Source organism: Ursus arctos, chromosome X, assembly GCF_023065955.2.
Source record: "Ursus arctos isolate Adak ecotype North America chromosome X, UrsArc2.0, whole genome shotgun sequence".
Classification (NCBI taxonomy): domain Eukaryota; kingdom Metazoa; phylum Chordata; class Mammalia; order Carnivora; family Ursidae; genus Ursus; species Ursus arctos.
The window spans coordinates 68751967-68765569 of NC_079873.1; the positions used below are offsets into that span (position 1 = coordinate 68751967).

General features: G+C 37.5%; 1 protein-coding gene across 4 annotated transcripts in view; it reads right to left on the reverse strand.

Annotated features, from left to right (window-relative positions):
* The window catches only part of CHM (CHM Rab escort protein), a 196161-nt gene that overhangs the window by 58712 nt on the left and 123846 nt on the right, over positions 1 to 13603 (reverse strand). For 3 of the 4 annotated variants that reach the window (XM_048213444.2, XM_057312932.1, XM_057312933.1), the window contains one exon: positions 11382 to 11459. The exons of the other annotated variant lie outside the window; for it this stretch is intronic. In XM_048213444.2, the coding sequence (XP_048069401.1) occupies positions 11382 to 11459 (78 nt within the window). The remainder of the gene's footprint in view (positions 1 to 11381; positions 11460 to 13603) is intronic. 4 annotated transcript variants of the gene reach the window in all.

Sequence of the window (13603 nt, forward strand, 5' to 3'; positions counted from 1 at the left end):
TTAAGTCAACCTGGATTCCTTAAAAAGAAATGTATGCTGGATATGTCTAAATATAAGTTCAAGATTTTTCCCTCAAAAAATTATCCCTCACTTTATATTCGAGTCCTGACAAAATAACTCCTATTGATGTGGGAAACTAAGGCAAAAGAAATGTAGCTTAAATTAAAATCTCCTTACAGCTTGCAGCCCACTGATAGGTACCTGAAGCATGCAGAGCATGACCTTCCTCAATGAACTGGTGGCTGCCTTAGTGCCTTAAAGTTTAAAAGTAACTTTATCTTGGCAGCAGCTGGCCCCTCAAGGTCCTGATAGCCTTACTTCCAGATTCCTTGGAGACTTGTGCTATCCCTAATCCCCACTAATAAAAAAATATACAGTCATTCCTCACAATCTCAGTATAGCTCTTTCTGCCCACAGGTCTTGTCTCATAAATAGGGAAGGGGTTAAGGTATAGGCAGTAGAGAAAGGAGGCCCCTGACTCCCCGGACTAGACTCTGAAACTGTTCCTGGCAGGTGGAGACGCTGCGACTGAGCTGAACAAGAGATAAGGTAACAAACCAAGATGGCGTAAGAATCTCAAAGAAACAAGCTTCCCAGCCAGTTCTCAATAAAAGACTGCCACTAAAAGCCTCAGCGGCAACCCATTCAGGTCCCCTCTCACTCTAGAGAGTTTTCTTTCCTTTCTGCTCTCACCTTCACTTTTTTTTTAAAGATTTTATTTATTTATTTATTTGACACAGAATGAGAGGAGAGATCACAAGCAGGGGGAGTGGCAGAGGCAGAGGGAGAAGCAGGCTCCCGGCTGAGCAGGGAGCCCGATGTGGGGCTTGATCCCAGGACCCTGGGATCATGACCTGAACTGAAGGCAGACCCTTAACTGGCTGAGCCACCCAGGCGCCCCTGCTCTCACCTTCACTTAATAAACTTTCACTTCATTTCACCCGTTTGCATCCTAGAGATTCATTCTTCAACTCTGTGAGACAAGAACCCTGTAATCCTGCACTATTACTGGTAGCTCTGTTTAAGTATTTGACTTTGAACATGAAAGTAGTGTTTGGGAAAGATAAATTAGCCCCAGTCAACTTTAATCAATGTTAGCTTTAGATATTTATAGAGACTATTTGACTTGACAGAATGGGATTTTTATTAAAAAGGCAAAAAATTATAAATTTGGTAATTATTAGTGAAGGTATGAATTTACAATTTTTTAAGTATTGGTGGTCTCTTAAATAAAACTTTTAAAGATCACTTAAGCAATACACTATCGTGAGAAACTGGAGATATCATGAATACTATGAATGCAGGTCAAATTTAAAAATTATTCTACTCTTAAGGAAGTAAATAATTATGGCTTGGAATAAATGTTCAAGTAAGAGAATCACAAGCGGAATCCTAAATGGCTGTATCTTAAACAACCAAGATGGACAATAGAAAAATATTCATTGGAAAACTGGAGGTCTATAAAATAATAATATGATAGTCTAAGTAGACATTTTGCTATTTCATTTATATCCACAGAAGTTTTTTTTGATGTCTTACTGGGACTGAAGATTACCTAGTATTTAAGAATGGTCTACATTTAAGCTTACAAATCACGTTAGGATAATTTATAAACATTAAGCAAAAACTAAGTACTTTTATTAATATAGTCAAAGCACGTTATATATGGAGGAAACTCAATGATTGCTGGACAGTCCATCTAACTCATCTTACAGATAAAGGAACTGGCCCAGAGAAAAGTGACTTGCTCACTGTCATTCACGGCAGTGATGGAGTTCCAGGTCTTCTCTTATTCGGCTACCTGACCATGCATGCCTTAGGAGTTATTGGGCAATAATTGTTATGTTTGAGGTCTTTCCATGAAGACATAAAAGAAAATGTTAAGTAAATAGCAGTATGCCTGCTATTTAAAATTCAGGAGAAGAGCCTGATTGCTACTCAGAAGAAGGAACCTAGTATCTCTCCCCCTTCGAACATAACTAGATAACTATCAAATCATTTTGAATGCGCAAGAAATTGACTTGAGGACTGACAGAACAAACTCCACAACTACAAGGAGAGAAGAGGCCACATCCAGGAAGGTAGGAAGTGCAGAGACGTGGTTTGGGGAAAGAAACAGATCACGGGTGCTGTGGAGGGGAGGGAGCCCTGGTTGTACAGAAAGGTGAGAGAAAGAAAGGAGCACACAGGGAAACTCACAAGGAGCACAATTCCCCAAAGCCACTGGATGGAAAAATGAGAGGGGCTGATTTTTGTGAGTTTTTGCAACCAGCTGGGCTCAAAGACAGCGGTTTTAGAGGACTTCTGGATTGGCTGTGATAGAGCCCTGACGGCACAGCCCTACTCCTGGAGAGATGACAGGTAAACAACCTGAGCGCAGACAGCTCATCTGAGGATCACCTAAGGCCCAAGGGGAGAAACTATTCTCTCTTCTTGGACCACCTGTGTGAGAGATGGCATTCACAGGGACACCTCTCCTCCTCTCCCGGTGTGTGGGAGGGTGTTTGAAGAGCTGGCAGTCACCATTTCCCTCCACCACCATCCAGCATAGGCAGAGACACCTCGTGAGGGCTTCTTGCTCCCAAATGGCTGTTTAGCCTACTTGCTCCAAATCCCATTCCTCTGCACTCTGTGCAACTGCCCTTCTCAGTCAAACCTGCAGGGCCCCCAAGACTGCGACATCCTCCTCCAGAAGACCAGAACAGGCTCCTACCATGGCATTTCCCTGAAGTTTGGAGTTTTAAAAGTCTGCATGCTTAATGTCCACAATAGCCAAAATATGAAAAGAACCCAGATGTCCACTGACAGATGAATAGAAAAAGAACAGGTGGTATATACAGTGGAATATGACTCAGCCATCAAAAAGAATGAAATCTTGCCATTTGCAACGATGTCGATAGAACTAGAGGGTATTATGCTAAGTGAAATAAGTCAGAGAAAGACAAATAATCCTATGATTTCACTCATATGTGGAACTTAAGAAATAAAACAGATGAACATGGGAAGAAAAAATAAAATAAGATGAAATCAGACAGGGAGACAAACCAAACCATAAGAGACTCTTAACTCCAGGAAACAAACTGAGGGTTGCTGGAGGTGAGGTGGGTTGGGGGGATGGGGTAACTGGGTGATGAGCATTAAGGAGGGCACTTGACGTCATGAAAACTGGGTGTTAATGCAACTGATGAATCACTAAACTCTACCTCTGAAACTAATACACCATATGTTAATTAATTGATTTTAAAAATAAATAAAGAAATAAAAGTAAAATAAAACAAAATGAAATAAAATAAAAGTCTACATACTTGGCTGGGATTGGGCCCAAAGTGCACTGCATTGCTCCAGGCAAGCAAGCAACCCAGAGACAGTGTGAAAACAGTGATCTGAAAAATCCTTGGGACACATGAGGGGAGATTATTTGCTCTTCTGAAAGTGGTTCCCTGAGAGCAATAAGCACTGAGATCCCTCTCTGGGGATAAAGGAGCTGGCTGGCACCATTTCCTTCCCCAGCCTCTCAGCATAAACAAGCTTCAATAAACAGCACAGTGCCAACACTATCTGACTAACCTGTTTATACCAAGTCCCACCCCCTTGCACTCTGCTGGTACCACTTTCTCAGGCAAGTGTCCCTAAGTCCCAACACAGTAGGCCCCTTCCCCCAGAAGACCAGCAGAAAATCTTGCAAACACCATACTTCACAGAGAGTTCTACAAGGCTTCAGTTCTAGTAGAAGTAGCATCAGGTTTCATTTAACAAGCAGACCAGAGCACACCTAGTTAAAACTCGCCATACTCTGCCCAAAGACCAAACAATCCCCACTGCAGGCAAGGAGAGCCTGTGCACATGACTGGCCTGAAGGACAGAGCAGCCGAAACACAGCAGCAGAGTGAAACCCAGCAGACACTAGAGATACTCCCTGAAGCACCAGGTCCTGGACACTATATGACCTCTTCTTCATAAAGCCATTACTCTCAGGAGTGGGACACAAAATGGGCTTTTCTAACACAAAGAAGAAGACAGAGAATTAGACAAAAATGCCAATATGGAGGAATTCATCCCAAATGAAACAACAAGAAGAGGTCACAGCAAGAGATCTATTTGAAACACATAAAGTAATATGCCTGCATGGAGAATTTAAAGCAACAATCATGAGGATACTGACTGGACTTGAGAAAAGAATGGAGACTTCAGGGAGGCCCTTACCACAAAGATAAAAGACAACTGCTTAGAATGAAAAATGCAAATAACTGAGATTGTAAACCACAAGGATGGAAGAATCACAGGAATGAAAAAGTGATAATGGAAGACAGAATAATGGAAAATAAACAGAACAAAAGAAAGAAAAAAGAATTATGGATCATGAGAATAGACTAAGGGAACTCAGTGGCTCCATTAAACATAATACATTTGTAGCACAGGAGTCCCAGAAGAGAAGAGTGAGCAAAGGGGACAGAAGGAAATAATATCTGAAAACTTGCCTAATCTGAGGAAGGAAAAGACATCCAGATCCAGGAGACAGAGAGCACTCCCACCAAAATCAACAAAATCAGGCCAACACCAAGATATGTTAGAGTAAAATTTGCAAAATATGATGATAAAGAAAAAGTCCTAAAAGCAGCAAGACGAAAAAAGTCCCTAACAAACAAAGGAAGACCCACAAGGCTAGCAGTATCTCTCCACAGAAACGTGACATGCCAGAAGGGAGGGACATGATAAATTAAAAGTGTGGAATGGGAAAAATCTCAGCCAAGAATACTCTTATCTGGCAAGGCTATCATTGAGAATAGAAGTAGAGATAAAGAATTTCTCAAACAAAAAATAACGGAATTCATGACCACTAAACAAGCCCTGAAAAAATATTAAAGGGAACTCTTTGAGTGGGAAGGAAAGACCAAACGACAAAGACTAAAAAGGAGAGAAAAAAACCTCCAGAAACAATGACAAAACAAGCAATATAATGGCACTAAATTCATATCTACCAATAATTACTCTGAATGTAAATGGACTAAATGCTCCAATCAAAAGATATAGAATGGATTAACAACTAAGACACATCTATATGCCTACAAGAGACTCATTTTACACCTAAAGACACCTGCAAATTGACAGTGAGGGGATGGAGAAACATTTCTCATGCAAATGGAAAAAGAAAGCCAGAGCAGCAATACTTGTATCAGACAAATGAGACTTTAATCCAAAGACTTTATAAGAGATGAAAAAGGGCACTATATCATAATAAAGGACACTATATCAAAATACAGGGCACCATCCAACAAGAAGATCTAACAACTGTAGATATTTACACCCCCAACTTGGGAGCACCCAAATATATAAAACAACTAATAACAAACATAAAGGAACTCACTGATAATAATACAATGATAGTAGGGGACTTTAACATCCCACTTACAGCAATGGACAGATTATCTAAGCAGAAAATCAAGAAGGGAACAATGGCTTTGAATGACACACTGGATCAGATGGACATAACAGATATATTCAGAACATTTAGTCCTAAACCGGAAGAATACACATTCTTTTCGAGTGCACATGGGACATTCTCCAGAACACATTCCAGTTAACATACCATGCATAATTCTGATAACACCACTATGAAAACTGAAGTCAGCCATAAGAAAAAAATTGGAAAGACCACATATACATGGAGGCTAAACAACAGGGTACTAAAGAATGAATGGGTCAAATAGGAAATCAAAGAAGAAATTTTAAAAAATACATGGAAACAAATGAAAATGAAAACATAATGGTCCAAACCTTCGGGATGTAGCAGAAGCAGTCACAAGAGGGAAATATACAGCAATACAGACCTACCTCAAGAAGCAAGAAAAATCTCAAATAACCTAACCTTACACTTAATGGAGCTAGAAAAAGAACAAATGAAGCCTCAAGTCATCAGAAGAAGAGAAATACTAAAGATTAGAGCAGAAATAAATGATACAGAAACTAAAAAAACAAGAGAACAGATAAATGAAACCAGGAGCCGGTTCTCTGAAAAAATTTTATAAATTGATAAACCCCACTCAGACTTATCAAAGAGAAAAGAGAAAGCACCCTAATAAATAAAATCAAAAATGAGAGAGGAAAAATAGCAACTGACACCATAAGAGAATAGTATGAAAAACTATATGCCACAAATTGGACAACCTCGAAGAAAGAGATAAATTTCTAGAAACATATAAACTACCAAACTGAAAAGAGAAAAATAGAAAACTTGAACAATCTAAAAGCCAGCAAAGAAATTGAGTCAGTAATCAAAAACCTCCCAATAAACAGAAGTCCAGGGCCAGATGGCTTCCCAGTGGAATTCCACCAAACACTTAAAAAAGAGTTAATACCTATTCTTCTCAAACCATTCCAAGAACTAGAAATGGAAGGAGAACTTCCAATTCATCCTATGAGGCCAGCATTACTAAAGATTAGAGCAGAAATAAATGATACAGAAACTAAAAAAACAAGAGAACAGATAAATGAAACCAGGAGCTGGTTCTCTGAAAAAATTTTATAAATTGATAAACCCCACTCAGACTTATCAAAGAGAAAAGAGAAAGCACCCTAATAAATAAAATCAAAAATGAGAGAGGAAAAATAGCAACTGACACCATAAGAGAATAGTATAAAAAACTATATGCCACAAATTGGACAACCTCGAAGAAAGAGATAAATTTCTAGAAACATATAAACTACCAAACTGAAAAGAGAAAAATAGAAAACTTGAACAGTCTAAAAGCCAGCAAAGAAATTGAGTCAGTAATCAAAAACCTCCCAATAAACAGAAGTCCAGGGCCAGATGGCTTCCCAGTGGAATTCCACCAAACACTTAAAAAAGAGTTAATATCTATTCTTCTCAAACCATTCCAAGAACTAGAAATGGAAGGAGAACTTCCAATTCATCCTATGAGGCCAGCATTACACTGATTCCAATACCAGACTAAGACTCCACTAATAAAGAAAACTAGAGGCCAATATCCCTGATGAACACAGATAAAAAAAAATTCTCAAAAAAATACTAGCAAATCAAATCCAACAGTACATTAAAAGAATCATTCACTACGATCAAGTAGGATTTATTCCTGTGCTGCAAGGGTGGTTCAATATTTGCTAATCAATCAACATGATACAAAACAATAAAAAAAGGCTAAGAATCCTTTCAATAGATGCAGAAAAAAGTATCTGACAAAGTACAACATGATAAAAACCCTTAACAAAGTAAGGATAGAGAGAACACACTTCAACATAACAAAGGCCATATACAAAAAAACCCACAGCTAGTATCCTCCTCAATGGGGAAAAACAGAGCTTTTCCTCCATGGTCAGAGACAAGACAGGGATATCCACTCTTACCACTGTTATTCAACATAGTACTGGAAGGCCTAGTCTCAGCAGACAGCAAAAACAAATAAAAGCCATCCAAATAGGCAAGGAGGAAGCCAAATTTTCACTATTTGCAGATGACATGATACTATACATAGAAAACCCAAAAGACTCCACTGAAAAATTGCTAGAAATGATACACGAATTCAGTAAAGTCACGGGATATTCAACATACAGAAATCTGTTGCATTTCTATACACCAATAACGAAGCAGCAGAAAGAGAAATCAAGGAATCGATCCCATTTACAGTATCACCAAAAACCATTAGGTATCTAGGAATAAACACAATCAAAGAGGTAAAAGATCTATACTCTGAAAACTATGCAACATTTATGAAAGTAACTGAAGATGACACAAAGAAATGGAAAAACATTTCATGCTCATGGATTAGAAGAACAAATATTGTTAAAATATCTATATTATCCAAAGCAATCTACACATTTAATGCAATCCCTATCAAAATACCAACAGTTATTTTTCACAAAGTTACAACAAAGAATCCTCAAATTTGTATGGAATCACAAAAGACCCCCAATAGCCAAAGCAACCTTGAAAAAGAAAAGCTGAGCATCACAAATGTAGTCTTCAAGTTTTATTACAAAGCCGCAGTGATCAAGACAACATGGAAATGGCATAAAAACAGAAAAATCAATAGAACATAATAGAAAACCCAGAAATGAACCCACAACTATATGGTAAACAAAGCACGAAAGAACATCCAATGGAAAAAAGACAGTATCTTTAACAAATGGTACTGGGGAAACTGGATAGCAGTGTACAAAAGAATGAAACTGGACCACTTTCTTACAACCTACAGAAAAATAAATTCAAAATGGATTAAAGACCTGTGAGACAGGAAACCATTAAAATCCTAGAGAACAGAGGCAGTAACCTCCTTGACACTGGCTATAGCAACTTCTTACAAGATATGTCTCCTGAGGCAAGGGAAACAAAAGCAAAAATAAACTACTGAGACTTCCTCAAAATAAAAAGCTTCTGCACAGTGAAGGAGACAATCAACAAAACTAAAAGGCAATCTTCGGAATGGGAGAAGATATCTGCAAATGACATATCAGAGGAAGGATTAGTATTTAAAATATTTAAAGAACTTATCAAACTCAATACCCAAGAAACAAATAATCCTGTTAAAAAATGGGAAGACATGAATAGACATTTTTCCAAAGAAGACACACAGATGGCCAAGAGACATAGAAAGATGCTCAACATCACTCATCATCAGGGAAACACAAATCAAAACTACGATAAGATATTACCTCATGCCTGTCAGAATGACTAAAATTAACAACACAGGAAACAAAAGCTGTTGGTGAAGATGTGGAGAAAGGGGAATCCTGTTACACTGTTGGTGGAAATGCAAACTGGTGCAGCCACTCTGCAAAACAGTATGGAGGTTCCTCACAAAGTTAAAAATAGAACTATCCTAAGACCCAGGAATTGCACTATTATGTATTTACCCAAAGGAAAAAAAAAATACTGATTCAAAGGGATACATGCACCCTGATGTTTACAGCAGCATTATCAACAATAGCCAATTCATGGAAAGAGCCCAAGTGTCCATTGACTGATTGAATAAAGAGGATGTGGTACATATCTACAATGGAATATTACTCAGCCATCAAAAAGAATGAAATCTTGCCATTGACAATGACATGGATGGCACTAGGGACTATTATGCTAAGTGAAATAAGTCAGTCAAAGACAAACACCATATGATCTCATTCATATGTGGAATTTAAGAAACAAAGACAAATGAACATTGGTGGGAATAAAAGAGAGGCAAACCAAGAAACAGATTCTTAACTATAGAGAACAAACTGATGGTTATTAGAGGGGAAGTGGGATGAGTTAAACAGGTGATGGCTATTAAGGAGGGCACTTGTGATGAGCACTGGGTACTGTATGTGATGAATCACTAAATTCTACACCTGAAACTAATATTGCACTTTATGTTAACTAGATGGAATTTACATAAAACCTCGGGAAAAATTAAAAAAAAAAACATTTATAGCGTAATGAAATAACAAAAAACAAAAAAAATAAGTAAAATTCATATTTGACTCCAATAGATCTGGAAGGATCATCTTCATAAGGGCCTAGAATGAATTAAGATCTAAAGCTCCCAGTCTATCTTAGAACACTGGCTAAATCCTGAACTTTACATTACAGGTCAGTGTTTCTTAGAGTCATCTATGGAGCACCTACATTAGATTCATTTGAGGTGTTCCTCAAAACTGCAAGTTCCCTAACTCCATTCTAACCACATTATCCAATTTCACTCTCTGAGGGTGAGACACAGATATCTCCTTAAAAAAAAAACAAAAAAACAAAAAACCAGAAACAGAACAAGTTTACCTGGTGATTCTTAAACACATTAAAATTTGAAAACTACTAATGTTTGGTCTTTAGACCCGTAGCCCCCAGCTATCTGTTGCAACTGCAACCTGTAGCAGATCATAAAGAAGAGTTCCTCTCTTCAGAGTTTATAATAAAAACTACATCAAAGTGAAGGTAAATGTAAGCTTTAGTTGAACAAATGCTATTACTATACTAATGTATCCATTAAAAAAAAAACATGAGCCATGTAAATTCTTCATGTCACTAAGAGTAACAAGTAGAAATGGAACTGGGGCCAAAAAGGGTAAAAGGATGTAAGTAAATAAACACCAAATAAACAATTCACTATCTGGCTTTCCATCATAGGAACACACTCATGCTTCAAAATGAATGTATAAGGAAAAATGACTCTAAGAGGCTTAAAAACATCAGTTCCTTAAAAACAACCACTCCACAGTTATTCATGATCCAGTATATGAATATCCTGGGCCTTCAAAGATAGATTTTTCACTATACATTATCATTCTTCATTTCTGTGGTACCTTTGCATTAAGGTGCTAAAAGTACTTTACAAGCCCTTAAACTGTGTGTCTATATTATCTCATACTAGAGAATTACTTTCTAAGTTAAATTCACTGCCTAAATATTGCATGTTCTAGACTTGAATTTTTCTCCACCGTATCTCAAAATACCAGCTCTTGGTGTTATAGTCTATAAGAAATTACACTGCTTAGACTATACAAAATTACTGTAAAATGAAACAGCTTAAACTTTATATTTGTAAGCTTCCAGTTCACAACATTATTTTATGGCCTGAACAATGACTACTTCTTTATATATCCCCAAAAATAGTCATACTAGAGATATAGTGCTTAACAACACGGAACTGGAAAGAAAAATACACAGCAATTTAAACAGCTCCTAAAACTTAACCCAGTTTTAATTCAAACACAGAAATCAAAGAATACTAGTGTAATTCAGACAAGGGCGTATCTTAGTAACTAAATAATAAATCCTAGAAAAATGTAACTGAAATATAAAAACACAGACATAGATAGTATTTGGCATTTTTTAAAAGCAGGTACATTTTTATTTCAATCCTAAACCAGTCTGCAGGCCTAATATGATTGTATAAGAATTTATCTGCAGATAACAAGGTAGCATAGTTTATGACAACAATCTACCTAAAAAAATCACTAAAGTGTTTTCTCTTGGGAATGACATGCATTATCAGCAGAGATTAATCTGATGAGTCTTTAGGTGAGCTCCATTTTTAAAAATGCAATAACAGAGGGCTTTGTTGTCATCTGATAAAAATCAATTAGAGGAGGTAAGGCCACAAGGAAAACTAACATCACTCACCACCCACCCCCGGCAGCTGAAATGATTTGTCTTCCAAGCTTCGATGATCAGGAGCTATAGTTATATTGCAGGGAAATTAATTTAGTTTCTATATTCTGAACTCACTTTCTTTGTTCTGGAGGATCTAAATACAAATTACTTTTAATCAAGGTTGATATGATATTAATACCAGGGAAGATCTTTGAAGAATCATTTTTTTTTAAATTGACTTTAGCATTTTTCACCTGTGCTTGGGGTGTAACTATAGGAATGTAACTTATATCATCCTTACTTTCTGGATTCTTTGTCCACAACAAGGCACTGTACTGAATGGCGAAGACAATAGATTCCACCAAACACTGCACACATCCTAGGAAGAGAATAGGGAAGTGTGAATTAGGATTCTTCAGGTGAAAATTAAGGAAGCATTATTTTCTCTGTCATGGTATTAAGAATCCTTCAGAAGTAATATTACTAATATTTTGATGCAACTAGAGGTATCAGTACTAATAATACAATGTTCAAGCCTACAATTATGATCAAGCCGAAAGTATCCCCAGGCGAAGCTCAGCTATTCCCCCAAACCACCACAGGCTACAAATACCCTTAAGAGGTAACGTCTGAGATCCCCAAGAGAAATGACCACAGAGGGACACCTGGGTGGCTTAGTCGGTTGAGCATCTGACTCTTGACTTTAGGTCAGTTCATAATCTCATGGTCAGGAGACTGAACCCTGCGTCAGGCTCTGTGCTCAGGAGGGAGTCTGCTTGAGATTCTTTCTCCTCTCCCTGTGCCCCTCCCCCCACTCATGCAAGCTCCCTCTCTCAGTCTCTGTAAAATAAATAAATAAGTGACCACAGAGAAGTCTTAGGGAGGGAACAAGCAGGGAAGACTGGGAGACCCCTGAAGATTTTGCTTACCATAAAAGTAAACAAAAACTACACTAGGAACTGAAAACTAGAGCAGTAAGCACATGAGTTAATGCTGCAGTAGTTCTAAGGAGTTTGCCTATTTCATGAACCTAAGGGCTTGGGTTTAAATGCTTATGTAGGGACAGGAGAAGCCTTAGGATCCAAATAAGGCAGGGAGTAGAAAATGAGATATTGTCTCATATCCTTAAAGGACCACACTTCAGTGAAAAGGTGATGGGGGGGGGACCCACTTAACCACATGAGGGAGAAAAATTGTTTTATCCAAAGCCCTGGGTGGAGGAAGATTATACCTCTATTATAACCAGAGGTCTGTCCTTACACAGGTAGGGGGTTTGAAATTATACTACGTGATCCAAGAAACCCTTAACCAATAAAACATCATGAAAGAAAAGTGGCTCTGCGTCGGTAGTACCTCTGGAGATTTGGTGGAAGCAATTGCTAAAACTTTCTGGAGCAATACGAGGCCACATGAAAGTGCCACAGATAGAATCCCCTTATGATATGTTTATAATCTAAAATTATACAACGCATGAAGAAAAATACCTTACCCTGAGTGAGGATTAACAGACATAACAAATGGGGTGGGGTAGCTGAAGTATGGACAGTCTTGTGGGGACTGCATCCTCTAACTGCACAGTTGGCTTAACCTCTCACATTGTATAATGGAATACTATAAGCAATTTAAAGTAATGAACTACATCCCCATCTATCAACATGGAATAATGGCAAAAACATAAAAATTGAGTGATAACAACAAACTGGGGAAGAATATATTCAGAATGATATCATTTATAAAATGTTTAAAAACTTCATTTGCAAAATACTACTATATATAATGTATGGATACATATATATGTAGTAAAAGTACAGAAACATTTAAGGGAATTGTAAACACCAAATTCAGGATAGTAGTTATCTCTGGGAAGAAAGGGAGTAAAAGTTACACTGAAGTTTCAATGGTTCCGTTTCTTAAAAAATATACTGAGAGCAAATATGGCAAAATGTTAAGATTTGACAAAACTGAATGGTTACATGGGTGACCTTTATATTATTCTGTGTACTTTCTGGAGTGTTCTTGAAATATTTCATAACCAGATTATAATGAAAAATATAAATAACTGGTAGAGATAAGTGACATTCACTAAGTATGGCATAATACTATTATCTAAATTTAATTCATTTTACTGAACATGACCAAGCTAGTTAGGATAGGTGAGGTTAGGTAATAATTCATTCTGGTATAGGACAACATAGAAATCAGGTTTTTTTTTCCATTGAGAAATTTGGAATATAAGAAATGGCACATTAGAGCAAGCAAGCAAAACTTCATGTGCTTAAAAACCCTTAGACTGCAAATTTTACCCAGGACACCTGCCACAAGAGAGTCTCCCTTCTTGCTAATCTTGTTCACTAGTCACATACCAAGTTACAGAATGATATTTATTAATTGTTCTGGATACCTGGTACTATTTGAGACACTGTACTGGACAGATCCTACACAGGGTTGGAAAAAAAAATCACCTCTCTATTAGACTGTTTAGATACATTTCCCAGGTGGTATTCTAACCCCTGTTGGCAGGGA